This window comes from Cryptomeria japonica, chromosome 6, assembly GCF_030272615.1.
Source record: "Cryptomeria japonica chromosome 6, Sugi_1.0, whole genome shotgun sequence".
Taxonomy (NCBI): domain Eukaryota; kingdom Viridiplantae; phylum Streptophyta; class Pinopsida; order Cupressales; family Cupressaceae; genus Cryptomeria; species Cryptomeria japonica.
The window spans coordinates 51688440-51705431 of NC_081410.1; the positions used below are offsets into that span (position 1 = coordinate 51688440).

The 16992-nt window shown below is 35.4% G+C and overlaps 1 protein-coding gene across 1 annotated transcript; it reads right to left on the bottom strand.

Annotated features, from left to right (window-relative positions):
• Positions 1-4407: 4407 nt before the first annotated feature.
• Positions 4408-6910, bottom strand: LOC131064235 (arabinogalactan protein 41). Its single transcript, XM_057998332.2, has 2 exons — positions 6601-6910; positions 4408-4750 (listed from the first exon to the last, which is right to left on the bottom strand). Exons 1-2 carry the CDS (start codon positions 6710-6712, stop codon positions 4647-4649), a joined length of 216 nt encoding a protein of 71 aa, XP_057854315.1. The 5' UTR covers positions 6713-6910; the 3' UTR covers positions 4408-4646.
• Between the last annotated feature and the right edge of the window lie 10082 nt (positions 6911-16992).

Here is a 16992-nt window from a genome sequence, read left to right on the forward strand (position 1 = left end):
TTTAATTCATTTTGACATGTCCTTCTAATATCCCTTATTGAATTAATTGATTCTATTTCTCCCCACATGTCTCCTAACTCTAATCCTCATCTAACCCTTCCTCTAACCTAATCTACCCATTGGTTAACCATAGGTTTTAGTCAACATTATCCTCTTTCCCTCCCCATATATGTACACATTCCAAAATATCTTAAATATCCTAATATTTGAGGAAATATCATAATATTTGGAAATGAATCCTTTTATTTGGGTGTTTCTCTCCCTTTTAGTCAGCCTTTCATAAATCATTTAATCAATTAAATTCACCTTCTTCTTCTATTAAATAAATCAAATGCATAATTTGACTATTTAATACATCTTTTGTCTATTTCCTCCTTTTTCCCATTATAATTAAATTAATTCTATTTCCTTACATGTCTCCTAACTTTAACCCTCCTCTAACCCGCATCTAACACTTCCTCTAACCTAACCTACCCATTGGCTAACCATAGGTTTTAGTCAACATTATCCCTTCCAAACTCTTTCCCTCCTCATATGTGTGTGCATTCCCAAATATCTTGAATTTCTTAATATTTGGGAAAATTTCCTAAAATTTGGGGAAATGTCTTAAACATCTACATATTTGAAAATATCTTCATATTTGGAATGGAACCTTCTTATTTGGGTGTCTCTCTCCCAAATAGGCATGTTTCCTAAGAACCCGTGTTATTCCATAGGTTTTAGTCAACCTTATCCTCTTTCCCTCCCCATATGTGTGCACATTCCCAGATATCTTAAATTTCCTAATATTTGGAGAAATTTCTTAAAATTATGTCCTAATTATCTTGATATTTGGAGATATCTTCATATTTGGAATGGAAATATCTTGAATTTCCTAATATTTGGGGAAATGTCCTAATTATCTTGATATTTGGAAATATCTTCATATTTGGAATGGAACCTTCTTATTTGGATGTTTATCTCCCAAATAGGCATGTGTCCTCAAGGACACTTATCATTCTTTTCCATAACACTTGCCCTTCTCATCTTACATCCATTTTGCATCCACTTTCATGTTGTCATACCATCGTAATGCCAAATTGTTCACTCATCTTTTGCACCCATTAGTATTTTAGCATCCATCTTACATCTCATTTAGCATAATCATCATCTTGCATCAACCATCATGGAGCGAAATTGAACATCCGCAACATAGCAAGTGCACATCAAATCAAAGGATCTACAACATAGCGAGCGCACATCAAATCAAAGGACAATCGAATCAAGGAAATTGAGTTTTCACTTGTGATTGTTTGCATTATTTGTTTCTCAAATTTCTTTTTAGCGTCCTTATTTTGAGTGTTTGGTTAATTTGTGTTTGTTTGATTGTTAGTTAAAATATTTTAATCTTCTTAGTCTTACACTCACAATTTTTTGCATACAATCTTTTGAATTCTCCTAAATATGGCGTACTTGTGGTTAAATGCAAAAAATATCTTTTTGAATGATCTTGAATCAAATAAGTCTTTGTAAGATTACTCCCTTTCCTCTTTCTTAATATTTCAAAATAAATTATTTTTAGCAAGTTATTTCATGAATTTCTTTCTCTTGTATTTACCAAATTATGAATATTTTATAATTACTAAATATTTAAGATTATATATAAAAGAAAATAAAAAAGGAATGAATATAAAATGTGCCACCATATATTAATTTTGTGGTTAAGTGGTGGTTTACATATAATATCCCAAATATGTTTTATAGTTGGATTTCTCTTTTACTTCTCTCAAGATTCTCATGAGTCATTAGAAGGCAATCAAACATATTCTTTGGTATATTCATGACACTATGCACTTTTGTATTTGGTACACATTAAGAAGTTTCTCAAATTATAGGATTGACTAATATAGGTTGGCCCAGTGGTATATACCTCCATTGATGTCTATCAACTTGATATTAAGTTGCATGGTCTTGTAAATAGCAAAATAATATTGCATTCTCAATATATTTTTTTACTAGCAATGAGGACTTTTAAATTCAATAATTAAATTCAAAGCTCTTTCACATGAGCATCCTAATACTTTTTAATGTGACAACTAAATTGTGGTTTATATTTCTTTCAACTTAGTGGAGCAAATGCACAAACATATTGAGATCCACATGCAATTCATTCAACAAGCAATCCAAGATTGTGTTTAAAATTGAGTTTCCCTACATATTCACTCAATCTTGAGCCACTCAATATGCTCAACTTCAATCAATGCTTAGGTGAAGTAAACTATCATTGGGGAATATATTAAAAACATCTTGTCATAATTCTTTCATTAATCAAATTACATGAGCACATAATCAAGTCATTTTCTTGCTCTATCTCATTTTCTTTTATTTTCTCTCTCCTTGAGCTAAGGAATGTTGGTGTGTTCACAGTAATTATATGGCTAAGCGTACTCGGTAGTGTTAATCTTTCATTTGTAATACTAAATCATGTACATTTAATGAAATGTAATTTACATATGATAACTAGATAAAGTACCTATCATGCAAGATTAGGTAACTTCACCATACCTATCATGTCATTATTAGCTTCTATATTAAGAAGTGCTATATGTACTTTGTAATTTAGTATATGGTTCTATTGTTTTTTATGTGAAGACATTTCTAGAAGGTTTAGCTTTTGTAAGTTTATGTCTACAAAATTATCAAACTTACACCTCTAAAAATATGCTTAGATGGTTTTGTTTGAAAACACAATCATAAATCATCATAAACCTTGTCCTACACCTTTCCAAAAAGTCACTTACATGATACAATGAGACATGATCCATATGATGTAAACCTTGTCCTACACCTCTCCAAACAATTGCTTACATGATATGATGATGATATGGTGATGGTACATGGTCCATATGATGTGCAATGGCAGCAACTTACAAAACTACTCACTTAAAACTCCACAACTAGGTCCCTCATGCAACTTACAAATCTACTCACAAACTCCACAATTAAGTCCCTCATGCGACTTATAAAGCTACTCACTTACAAACTCTTGCAACTAGCTCCCACATAACTCAATGGTATATCATCATAAGCCTAAACCTTAACCTACATCGAACAATCCATATGATGTACACCTTGTCTAAAAACTTTCCAAAAAATTGCATACATGATATCATGATGGTGCATGGTCCATATGATGTGTACTAGTAGTGCAACTTATAAAACTACTCAAAAACTCCAAAATTAGCTCCCTCATAACCTAATGATATATCATAAACCTTAACCTACCATGCATGATCCATCTTACATTCGACTAGTCCTACACCTCCAAAAAAATTCTTACATGATATGATGATATAATGGACACATGATATGCCATGGTGCCCATTTATACAACTCATTTTATGATTGGTGTCCTTAACATCATACATATAAGTATTATCCCATCTCTTTTGAGGCTACACAAAAGGCCCATGCCCAACCCTAACACTATAAAATGGTGTCCTTAACATCATACATATAAGTATTATCCCTCTCTAACTGATATTTGTTTTGAGGCTACACAAGGTCCATGCACAGCACTAAGCAAGGATGTCCTTAACGCTAAACATAACCATTATTCCTAATACCACTTAATAACGTTAAACATATAACCATTATTCCTAATACCACTTAATAAATGTTAATGAGAAAAAAAAATTTAATGTATTATTTAATTTCATTACCCCTCTCATCTAATTGTCTTTTATTATAATGATTAAAAAAATATAATATATCATTTAATATTTCCTTAATTTGCTCTCTACTTGATTTTAGTATTCTCGCTAGTTTTTGTCCAAAATGTTTTGGTCAAAGTGACTTTATAATCAGAAAAAAATAATTATAATATTTCCTTAATTTGCTCGTCTAATTGATATTTGTCTAATGGATACTTTCTTAAAATTATTATATAGCATTTGTACATAAAAGATTAAAAAAAATTATATCATTGATATTTTTTCTTAAATGTTTGTAATTATATCTTTGGAATAAATATAACATTATAAGAACAACATCTATTAAAAAACTATTTTTTCCTTTATAAAAAGACTGAACAAATTAACACATCAAATTGAATCCTCACACATTAACACATCAAATTGAATCCTCACACAAATTCCATGTGAAAAAGTTGCATAAGTTATGTCAAATAATTGTACTGAGTTTAATATTTTCCTTTAGAATGTATAAAAAGAGTTCATCTACAAATGAGGAAGGTATGCGCATCATAAAATATTTTCCAAGTAAAAATCCTGCTTTTTTACATGCAAAACATTTAATCTCTAGAACAGCACAAACATTTAATCCTGCTTACAGCCATGCAAAGAATAATGCTTAAACAAACAAAAGAAAAAAGAATGAAATGCTGCCTGCCAAATACAACCTCCAACGGGAAGAACATGGTGCGTGGATCACTCAATATTTGCCACAAAGAATATTACAAAAACGGAGAACCTCTTAAATCAGAAGCATCTACATCTACATACGCAAAGTGATGTAAATCAATCTACATCAATGGTGAATGTATGAATCACAGCCCCCACAAATCAAAAAGAACACAAGCCCTCTGCCCAATGAAAAAATAAATGCTGCAGGTTCTATATAATACAAATGATAATGTCCATTCCGCTTCAGAACAGAGAAAACGGAAATGCATCCATCGGATGAATCAGATATGTCAATAGCAACGCTACAAACATCAACACATAAGCTATGCCCTGATCAATAGCAGTCCCTGCAAAACGCCCACCAAAGAAAGCACCCATTCTATTAGGTTAACATAGAAATCCATTAACAAAGTTAAGAAGCGCACAAATCTACAAGTTCCATTGTCATAACCTAAATGCCCACAAATCCCATCATTTCAACTAAACAAAAGTATCCTTAGATTTGAACCACAAATCACCTCATCTTAAACTCAGAACCAAATGCCGACAAATCCCATGATCTTAAACTCAAACCAGATTTGTTCTTCAACTCAAACCAAGCACCCACAAATCAAATCATCTTAACTTAGCCAAATGCCCACAAATCCCATCATCTTAAACTCAAAACAATTGCTCACAAAACCAATCAAATTCAACTAAATGCCACAAATCACATTATCTTCAACTAATCTAAAATGTCTACAAATAAAATCTTAAACTCAACCAAATGCCCACAAATCCCATCATCTTGACAAGAAATCCCACCATTCGACTTAACCAAATGCCCACAAATCCCATCATCTTGACAAGAAATCCCACCGTTCGGCTTAACCAAATGCCACAAATCCCATATTGACAGAAAGAAAGGAAAAAAAAAATCCCACAGTTTCAGCTTCACCAAATGCCCACAAAATTCCTATACCATCAACCTAGCCCATATTTTCACATTTCCTTTAACTAGAGCCAAATTCTCAGACATCATATTGTTAAATGAAATAGTGTATTCTACAATGCAATGTATAAAGCTCATACTGAACCTCTGCAGAAAGTTCTATCATCCCACTAAAGTTACTTCAGAGACATCATCCCAACCTCAACACTTATAACATACTCTCACAGATTTGATCCACATAATCAACAAACAATCATCACCCTCACCAAGTTTTCTTAAAACCAAAAAACCTACATATCCCACATTCATTACCCCAAACCAAACCAAGGTGACCTAACAAAACAAACTAAACTTAAACAAAATGCCTATAAAATATTTTGAACTCAGTGCAAATGCCCACAACCGCGATTATCTAAATCCAGCCCAGGAGCCCACAAATCCATTTATCTTAACCCAAGCCAGAAGCCCACAAATTCCATCATTCAAAGCTAAAACAGAAACAGAATTTGCAACCATTATCCTACATTTTTCTAAAAGAACAAATGCACTGGACCTTACCATCACTCTCAGCCAAATGCCCACAGACCCCATCATCTTAGCAAGAGATTCAATCGTGTGAACTTTAGCCAAATGACCACAAATCCTATAACATCGTCCTCACCCATATTTTCACAAATCCCATAACCTGGACCAAATGGTCACAAGTGACATCATCCTATTAAATAAAATATTGTTTTTTGCAACACAATATAGGAAGTTTATTTCTGACACCTTTCCTGTGGAAAGTTTAGGTTTATCCATCCCACCAAAGTCATTTCCGATTCCATTTCAAAAGTTTAGGTCTATCCATCCCACCAAAGTCACTTCAGACTTGATTCCAACTTCCCAATTAAACCATCCTTTCATCCTTTCACAGATTTGACATTTGAACCAATTAATCAAAAAAAAACATACCATCACTCTCACCAATATCCATCAAATATCATTTTCTTAAATCAAGAGACTCACAAATCCCACAATCATTACCTCAAACCAAAATGACCCATGAAAACAAACCAAACTTGAAACAAATACCTGCAAATCTTTTCAACTAAATACAAATGCCCACAGCTACCATTATCTGAATCCAGCCCAGGAGCCCACAACCCCCATTATCTAAATCCAACCCAGGAGCCCACAAATCCCATCATTCAAATCCAAAAACACACAAAATTTCCATCTCTCATCCTACATTTTGCCAAAAGAAACAAATGCACCAGATCTTACCATCACTCTCAGGAGCAGGAGCAGGAGCCACAGCGCTAGCCAAAGGTACAAGAACAATAAGCACCAAAGCAAACAGAACCAAGACCTTGGTAAACGCCGTGGAGGACGCCATGCCTGTTAGAAAATCACGTCAACAGACAAGAAAGAAAGAAATCCTTTCTTTCCTCCTTCCTCCTTCCTGTTTCACCGAAGCTTCCCAACAATACAATAACTACATCCCAAGGAGCTTCCCAATATAAACCCACCAAAACCGCTTTTTTTCGAAAATTCCGGAATACCGCCCATTATCAGAAAACCAACTGTTATGCCTGCTACATCAGCCTGTGCCTGACAGCTGGCAACGCACATGGCAGCAGTCTTTTGGGGCCCCGACATGCGCGCCGGCGCATGTGGGACTCTTCCTATTGGCTCTCGCCCTAATTATTTTTACTACAAATATTTTAACTTTTTTTTCACTGTCAGGCAACTTGGCGGAGATTATTTAGAATTCCAACGGACAATATTCCAACGTCTTGCTCGATCGGACGGCTGAGAGAGCGCCAAAAAAACAATGGCTTAATTTGATATTAGATAGGAAAAAACCATATTTCCAACTTAATAAATTAATGTTGGAGATTTTTAGACGGTTGAAAATCTAGGAAAAACCATAACATTTGACGTTTTTAATTTAATAATTTAAATTTTGATGTTTCCAACTTAATAATTAAATTAGGATCTAACTTTAATAATTAATATTGGATATTTTTAGGCGGTTAAAAATCTAGAAAAAAACATAAAATTTGATTTTTTTAATTTAATAACTAAATAAATAATTTGGGGAGGTTGGAAAAGTTTTGGATGTACACTTGAATCCTTATGAATATTTGGCATGTCTGCCACGTGGCACTTAAGTAGACTTGGGGACCCATGCGCCAGGCTGGATTAAACTAATATTTTGATTTGTTTATTTGAATTAGTTGAATCTTTAATTAGCTTTAATAATTAATATCGGATATTCTTAGACGGCTAAAAATCTAGAAAAAACAAAAAAAAAATGATTTTTTTAATTAATTTAGGTTGGAAAGGTTTTGGATGTGCACTGGCACTTAAGTAAACTTGGATGTCCAACGCGCCAGGTTGGATTAAATTAATATTTTGATTTGATTATTTGAATTAGTTTAATATTTAATTGGCCTTTGAATTAGTTAGGTCTTTAATTAATGTTTTTGTTTTATTTAATTATTCATTTTAATTTGTTTTGTATTCAATTGATATTTTGACTGGTTTTGTATTTAGTTAATGTATTTCAAAGATGAGGTAGTTATCATTAAATAATATTTTATTTAAATTGGAGGGTAGTTAATATAGTTTAGGGTACGTAAGCAATTGAAGAAATTCACTTTTTACAACATGCATTGACTAGGTAGAGTGTTTGTTTTGGAATTTTCAAAAACAGAATGTGATAAAGACCAATGATAAAAGGGAACGTATGGAGGGGGGACATTTCATGTGGAAAATGACGTCACTTTGTCGTCTTCATTTGAATTTCCAAACATACCCTACTCTAAGGAAGTGGGAGGAACGTTGAACAATAGTGGATATCAAGCTCTTTCAAATGGTTTCAAACTTTGAAATATAATTTTGTTCTATTAAATAAAAAAAATTAATAATATTTGTTATTCCTAAATTTTAGGAACATGTTGAATGGAAAAGACAACAAACTTCAAAATATATATTTTATATTTAAATATAAATATGATATAAAGATATAAAAAAAAGTTTCATATATAAAATATATGTTGAGGTTTGTTTGTTAACATTTATTTCTTATAATTGTTTTTCATTTCTTCACCTTATTCTACATGCGACATCATGGTGATGGATCACGGAGCGTGATTTGAAACGTTGATGAAAAAACTCACGCACAATTGAATGTAGAAATAGGGGAGAGGACCTAATAGTTGAGCTTGTTCCAATAGTTGTGATAGCACTTGTTGATTTAATGCCCAATATTTTTGACAATATTGCATCAATAGTTGTGACTTTAAAGTTGTTATTATTAATGATGACTACCCATAATTGAATGAAATGTATTCCTTGGATCTAAAAAGCAACAAATCATGTGATGCCACATTAGCGCACTATTAAAACATGACTTAGTGCACAAGTATCGATTTCACTTTTTTGGCCCTTTCTTAACACCTTGGCAAATAAACATGTTGATGTGGCATCATATTTGATGATGTGGCCCTAAAACCTTAGTTATAAGCAAGGGACTTGCAAACTAAGTTGTTGTAAAAAATTAAGAGTGATTTGAGATTTCCACGTAGGATTTTGAGAAAGGCAAAGTTAGGGTGCTCGACTATTGGCTCCTATCCCCTAGCAATTATCAACAATATGGAATGTGGAAATGTAGTATTATTAATTTATTTTTATTTTTATTTTTTTTTAGACCTCGCGCTTTACCACTAGAAGCTCTCGCCAATCAAGCTAGGCCCCTAGCCCATATAGTATCATTAATTCATACCCTTCATGGGAGGGAATTATGTTGGAAATCTAAACAACTAGAGACACTGAGGATCAAACTATCAACAAGCTTTTCTAAAAAGATGTGGGGACTCCAAATTAATCCCATCTTTTTCCAAAGTTTCTCATCACCTTTAAAGCACCAGCATGAAGCATATTTTCTTCTACATAGGTTTGTCCCTTCGAAAGGCAAACATCAAAGCTATAAGATCATTAACCGATCATCTAAATTCAAGACTTCTTCTACTCTATCTTAAACTTGTAGCTTCACTATGCTGGGACATTTGGATCTATTTGGATACAACTTCTTATGCGAGGGCCAAGGAGCAGCAAGAAGATTGCATCAAAAAACAAAAGAAAAAGTTTAATAATCTACAACATAAGTGTGTTTCCTTCATTTCTTCACTCTCATCAGAAGCTCAAGCATCATCATTTTCCACTCTTGTTCCTATTTACCTATCTTGTTATGAACCTCCATCTCACACTTCTAAACCGTATCCCTGCTACAACCCTCCGAACTATTTTCCTTCCTCTTCCATCGGTCTCACTCAAGAGAAAACCATGGTTGAAAATGTTTGTCTTCTTTCTACCTCAAATGGTGGGGCCTCCCATCTCTCTTCTTCAGAACCTTTTATGTCTTGTTCTATTTTCCAACTATTCTCATCCCCCGACAAGTGTGTAGATTCTTATATTCATCCATCTTGGCCTCCTCCACACCATCTTGTTGCCCTTCCTTTGGGTTTTCCCTCTTCGCACAACCACCTGACCCACCCTACCACCTTACAGCTTCATCTCTCTACCAACTCTTCCCCTCTATCAACTCCTATGAGTCATCCCTTCACCCAAGATAGCAACAGATGTCAAGTCTTTGTATCTCTTGGAGATCTCCCTAGCAATAAACTAGTAGCAACTCATAACATCCTCCAACCTGTGCACCAAATGCAATACCTCGTCTAAGTCAACAGACCAACAATATTTAGCTTCCAACATCTCCCTGCTATTATTCCCAAATATTGTAATTTTAACTACTTTTTAGAATCTGATATTTGTGTTCCTATCATTAATGTCTATGAAAGTACCCTTTTACATTTTTGTGCACTTTGAGCCCCTTTAGTTGTTGGACTTTGACCAATCACCACCTCTTCCATTAGTTTCTCCCCCTCCCATCTATCCTCATCCCTCCACACATCCTCCTTAAAAGAGATGACACCTCCTTCAACTATTCTAACTAGGTCCTCTATTCACAGTAATCCCTCTCCTCATGCCAACCACCTTTGTTGGCACTTGTAGGCCCCATGCCTTGCCTGACACAAACCAAACCTTGAATTCTCCTAATTTCTCAAGTCAAAGTTATAGTCTCCCGATCCATCCTACAAATTCCCCTAAGCCTCTTCTTATTCGAGAATGGGAAAGTAAGATGTGATCTTAGGTCCCCTTGCCCTTAGCTTTCCAAACATAAGTCTTGGTTTTCTTTGTTCCCCCAATTCATTCCTCACATGGACTTCCTCATCGAAATTAAGAGCATTGTATGTTCACTTCCTTCAAACTTGGCATAAGAAGTTGGGCAAGATTGTGTCAAATCTCTGAGTCATGCCAAACTACCTAGATGCAACATACCTAAAGTTGAGCATTTGGCCTTTAGCAAGTTAATGAATAATAATGACCTCTTTGTTGCTAAAGTTGATAAAGAAAATGTTGTAGCCATTATGAATAGGCAAGACTATATTTAAAATATTTTTGACCTTCTCTTTGACACTTCTAGCTATAAAATCTTATCCCATAACCCTTAGCCTAGATTTTAAAAATAAGTTAAATCGGCATTAGCTAGCTCTTCCATCAAAGATCCAACTTAGAAGAGCATTTTACCTTTCAAGGAAGTGATCCCACGTATTTAGAGGGTTCCCAAAATTCATAAATTCAACGTCCCTCTCGAACCTGTTATTGACACTATAAGCTCCCCAAGTTACAAGTTGGCTTCTTTCCTTGCCAAATTAATCAACCCTCTCATGAGAAAAACTGACTCCATCAAGGGTTCCACTCATTTTCTTCAATTTATCAAGGGCAATAAATTAAGAGAATGACCTCTTGGTAAGTTTTGACATAGTCTCCCTCTTCACAAAAGGTTCCTATCCTTGATGTGTTGGAGATTGTCAAGCTCAAATCCAATGATGAAGTTTCTACCTTGGTTGAATTATGCTTAAGATCTACATTTTTATCTTTCCAAGAATTATCTATGAGAAAGTTGATGGTGTATCTACATGGACTCTCTCTTTTCACCCATCATGGAGAATCATTACATGAAACATTTTGAAGAAACTTCCTTTCACTCCTTCCCGCTCAAACTAAGGTGGTGGAAATTCTATGTGGATGATACCAATATTTGTTGGCTACATAGTCCTATAAAGTTAGAAAAATTGTATGCACACCTCAACAACATAGCTCATTGCATGTCCTTCACTAAAGAGCTTGAATCGGACAACCAACTTCCTTTCATTGAGATTCTTCTCCTCAAAAAATCAGATAGTTCCCTTGTTCATCATGTGCTGCATAAAGTTACCCACACTAACCTCTACCTACTCTCCTCATCACATCACCATCCTGGGTTGATCTCTACTAAGCACAAAAGATCGGTGTAGACAACTCAATGCACTCTCTCGATTGGGCAACTAATCCCACATGAGTAACCTAATGTTCTAAAAGAGGCTCATTTAATTATCAACCAAGGATGTATATACTTGGATGATGCTAGCACTATACATGTAGTAAAGGACTCTTAAGTTGTTTATTAGTTGTATAAAGGGAACTAAAAGCTAATGAAAGCATAAACAATACTAAATGGAAATTATATCTATATAGAAGTGGTTGTGGGTAGCTTGGTAAGTTGACTCGGCAGTGGTTGTGAGTGAATGATGTAATGACTTGGTTGCAACCTACACTCTAATTATCAACTATGCTAACAAATTACATAAACTGAATAAACCGTAGCAATGCATTTAAAAATTTAATAACAATCTAACTAATGTTTTAAATATATGAAACTAATCTAAGAGAGAATTAAACTACCTCAAATGGCCCTTGCTTGAGGAGATGTAACCTCAAATCACAAACAATCCATTAAGTCAAAACATTGCTAATCACCCTCTTTATTCAGATTGATCAAATTTATAACATCAACAGTAGCACTCAAAAACCTAGGTTGAAATCTAATCTAGATTACATATGTGTGTTCAAGAAGATCCTCAGCTTAGGTAAATTTGGACTTATAAACAGTCCGCAAGAGTGGAAAATTTACTTTCCTAATCATATTGAGAACATGTGTCGATCTTCCTTGGTACTAAGGATGACTTATTCCAAAGAGAAACTAAAATAACTAACTCTAACATGATTCCCACTCCAAATTGGACTCTTTATTCAAAACGAAAACAACAAGACAAGAACATGCAAAAATTCATGCATGTGGGTTTATGAAACACAACTCCATCATCCTAAAGATTCCTATAATCCTTTTGTGCATTTAAATTGCAAGTTAGTTAATATAGTTTGGAGTATGTAAGAAATTCAAGAAATTCACTTATACAGAATGCATTGACTAGGTGAAGTGTTTGTTTTGGGATTTTCAGAAAAAACAGAGTGTGATAAAGACATACGATAAAAGGGAATATTTCAAGAGTGGACATTACATGTGAAAAATTATTTCAATTTGTTGTCTACATTTGAATTTCCAAACATACCCTACTCTAAGAAGTGGGCAAAAGATGGAGATACATTGAAAATAGGAAGTATCAAGCTCTTTTAAATGGTTTCAAACTTTTAAATATAATTTTGTTCTAATAAATTATATTTTTAATAATATTTGTTCATTTTAAATTGTAATTATAATGTGGTAGTATGTTAAATGGGTTTGATTTTAGAAATTTTCATGGTTAAATCATATTTGAGTCGGAGTAGTACAAGTATGGGGGATCTCTTAGAAGTTAAGTGGACTATTTATTCTCATGACAGATGGGTTCTTGTGAACCACTACTCATAAATGTGGGTCAATGAGTTTAACTCAAAAACAACATATTTGAATTGTGATGGAAATAGCATGATGTTAGTTTAATGTTTATATTCAAAACTATTTAAAGAAATGTATTAGTTTATAATGATTGTATTGTTATAATTTGTTAAATCTTTAATTTGAATAACTTAGTTGAATTGAAATGAATTGAATGATTTTAATTACGTGCACGAGACCGAGCGGTCTAAGGGACCAAGAGATCCAACATTATTCCACTTTCATGTTTCTTTCCATATTGACTCTTCTATTATGTATCATCAACATACAATACAATGTATAGAAAATGATAACCATCAGATCTATAATAATTGCAGTGATCTAATTTAGAACGTTGAAATCCAAAATTTAACACATATATATCAAATTTTTGGTACCACATCCTAGGACTCTATTTGAGGCCATACAAAGATTTATTCAATTTTCAAACCAATTGACTTTTACCTTTTACCACGTAGTGTTATGGTTCTGTCATATAAATATTCTCCTCCAAATCACCATGAGGAAAAGCATTTTTCACATCCATTTTCTCAACCTCAAAATTATAACTAGCAACAATAGTGTTATCACTATTTTGAACTTGGGTGATTTTGTTCCATAGATGGCTAAGGTCTGCAAAATTGTGCTTAGCACTATTTGTTGCCTCTGAGTTTGTGGGTCTAAGGGTTTAGGGTTTTTGAAATTTAACCCCTTGCTATGTCTTGGAGTCCCTGTGTTCTTTTTCGAAGTTACTTTTTCCACTTAAGTGGAAGGGTCGGTCCATCGTGAAAGGGTCCCCCCTTTATGTCTTGCCTTAGGCGGGTCTCGATTAAATGTTTTATTTTTTACGCCCTTTTCCTAAGTTTTCATGTCCTTGTCGGGCTCTGTAAAGATCGTGTAAGTTCCAATAGATCTAACGGTGCACACGGTCTCGCGAAGGAAATATGCACGAGGTTTATCCTTCGCGAAGTAGTGAAAGCCTGGCGGGCCCCGGATGTTAAGTGAATCCTCCGATTAAAGACCGTTCATCTTCAAGAAGATCTGATGGTCAGCGTTGTTTTGCCCGGCAAAGGTGTCTGATGTTTACCTTACGCGAAATGGTGAAAGGGTAGTGGGCCCGACGGAAAGATTGCTTAAAAGGTAAGAAGGGTGCATCTTGCAGAGATCAAACGACCTGCGTTGTTTCGCTAGGCAAAAGAGCATGTGTTTTATCCTTCGCGAAATAGCGAAAGGATAGGTGGGTCCGGTAGGTAAGCAGTTTGTGGTATTAAAGGTCGATCAACTTGGAGTTGATCAGATGGTGCGCGCGGATTCACAACCAAAAGTAGCCCGAAGTTTACCTTTCGTGAAGCAGCGAAAAGGTGGCGGGCCTGATTAAGGTGGTCACAAAAGGGCTAATGGACGATCATCTCTTAGACGATCTAACGGTTCGCATTGATTCGCGAAGAAAAGTTGCCAGGGTTTTATGCTTCGTGAAGTGGCAAAAAGGTAATGGGCCCGACTTAAGGTGACATGGAGAGTAAAAAAGGTGCACCTCAGAATAGATCTGACGATCTGCGTTGTTTCGCTGGGCGAAGTAGCATGCAATAAACTCTTCGCGAAGCAGTGAAATGAGTTGGCGGTTACATGGCCGGTGATGTGGCAATGCAGTTGGACGTCCAGCTAGGGCAAAGGGGTGACTCGTTAGCTGGACACATGGCTCTTAAGGATAGTGTAGGGCCCTCTTTGGTTAAGCGGTGATGGTGTTGAAATTTATGATAAAGTAGAACACGTGGCAATCCAGATGTGGAGCCCAATGGAGTTCTTGAACAAATAAATGACTGACACGTAAGAATTATCTTCTGGTGCTCAATAAGGCAGGTGGATTCCGTGTGGAGGGCCCACTTACAAGGATTAAAGGTGTTAAAGGTGGCTCATCTTAAGAGGGATCCAACGATGGGCGTTGTTTCGCAGCCGGAAGATGCAAGGCCTTTAAACTTCGCGAAGCAGCGAAAGCCGTTAGCGGTAATGACTCCATACGGTTAGTGAAAAGACAAGTGGTCACCGTGTAGAGTAAAGGTCGAGCAGATGATAGAAGATCTGATGAATGGCGCTATTTCACATGAAAGAAATGCGTGAGGTTTAGCCTTCGCGAAGCAGCGAAAAGAAAGTGGGGCCCTGTTTTAAGCAACTCGACTCAGGTAAGGTAAAAGGCGTGCAGGTTTCTCAGGATGCAAAGGACGTCATTGTTTTGCGATGAAAAGGTACGAGAATTTTAACCTCTACAAAATAGCGAAAGGTGAAACACTTAGAAAATTTTATGATCCGTTGGAGCCATTTTTTGAATTCAATTGCAAATTCAATTCTGAGTTGATTATCGAAGCATGCGGTTTTAATGTCTCAATTTAATGCTCAGTTGTCGTATTAAGCTCACATCAATTGAACATCAGCATCATTTTGAAGAGTTTTGCAAAGGAGTCGGTGCACTGTGCGAGTTTCTTCAAGCAATTAGTAAGTTTCTGCATACTGTTTAACTGTTATAACTCGAATTGGTATCACTGCATACTTGTTTTTCTCAGAAGTTTGTCCAAATTTTAATTGAGAAACTGCAATTTTGGGATGGCACCAAGAAGGGATTTCACAGGGAAAGTGAATTACCAGGACAGAGCTATCTGTGATGATTTTTTAGAACAATTAACCGTGTCCACAAATGTCGTAGCCAAAATTAAAGAATTGGTACCCAAAGCCCCCCGTCTAAGAATTGGAGACGGTTTGTATGACAAAGGCAACTGGTTGAGGGATCCACGGATAGGGATATCAGGTCTAGGACTTTTTAGGGTGGGTTTTGGTCAAAGATATGCCTCTACTCCAATGAACAGTATATGGGAATTAGACGTGGGAAAGCTCATAGTCCCTAGGGTTTTCATGGATGTAGATTTGTTAACCCAGATTGCACACAATTATGACCCTGTGGCTAGATGTATCAGGAATGTGAATGGAAGAGCTTTAATTGAAATCAATGATGATGAATTTAGGAAGGTGTTTAAGCTCAGTGAGGTATCAAATTACTTAGAGCCTATCAATTTTGAAACATTGGCCCAAGTCTACAATGTGCAGAGAGATCACCTCAAGAGTGGTCCTTTGAAGGAGTTTTTTGTCAAAATAGGAGGGCTAACTGTTGTAGGCCCTAGTACCATGTAACCCTTCTCTCTGAATTTGTTTGCTCTGAGGGCTAAAGGGATGTATTGGTCACTTTGTCAGATTTTTGGGGAAGATGCTGAAACCACCATGCCAACCTATTATATGCTAATGATAGCATAAATTTTAAACCCCTCTTTGGCAATAACATTTGATAATGCACCTTATCTCATTGATGCAATCCATGTAGGACTGATAGGGATAAAAAGTGGTAAGGTAGACAGACCTTTTGGATGGTACTCCCTTCTCATGCATATGTTTTTATTTAAAGGTGATGATTACTTCGCTAGTGAAATGGATTTAGTTAAGGAAAAGGATGGTGAAGAGATGGCTGTACAATTGTGGAGCACCATTTTTTCCTGGGATAGAGAGGATGCCAGCTACCTAAAGTTTGACAGATGCTTTACATCTAAGATTAGGATTCTCTTATGCTCTGAGAACCCTAGGATCCCCAAAGCTCTTTTAGAATTCCTTAGGCCTGAGGAATTTGCTGAAGGTATCAAGATTGTGCACAAGTGGGGTGACATATACTTATACCCTGTCTCTACAGTTTTCAGAGTTTATGGTTTCAGAGGAACTCCATATTTATTTCCCTATCAAGTCCCATTGAAGATAGGAATTACAGAGGTCCTAAGGCAAATTGGGGGTGTGCAAGAGGCAGAGCTAACAAATAG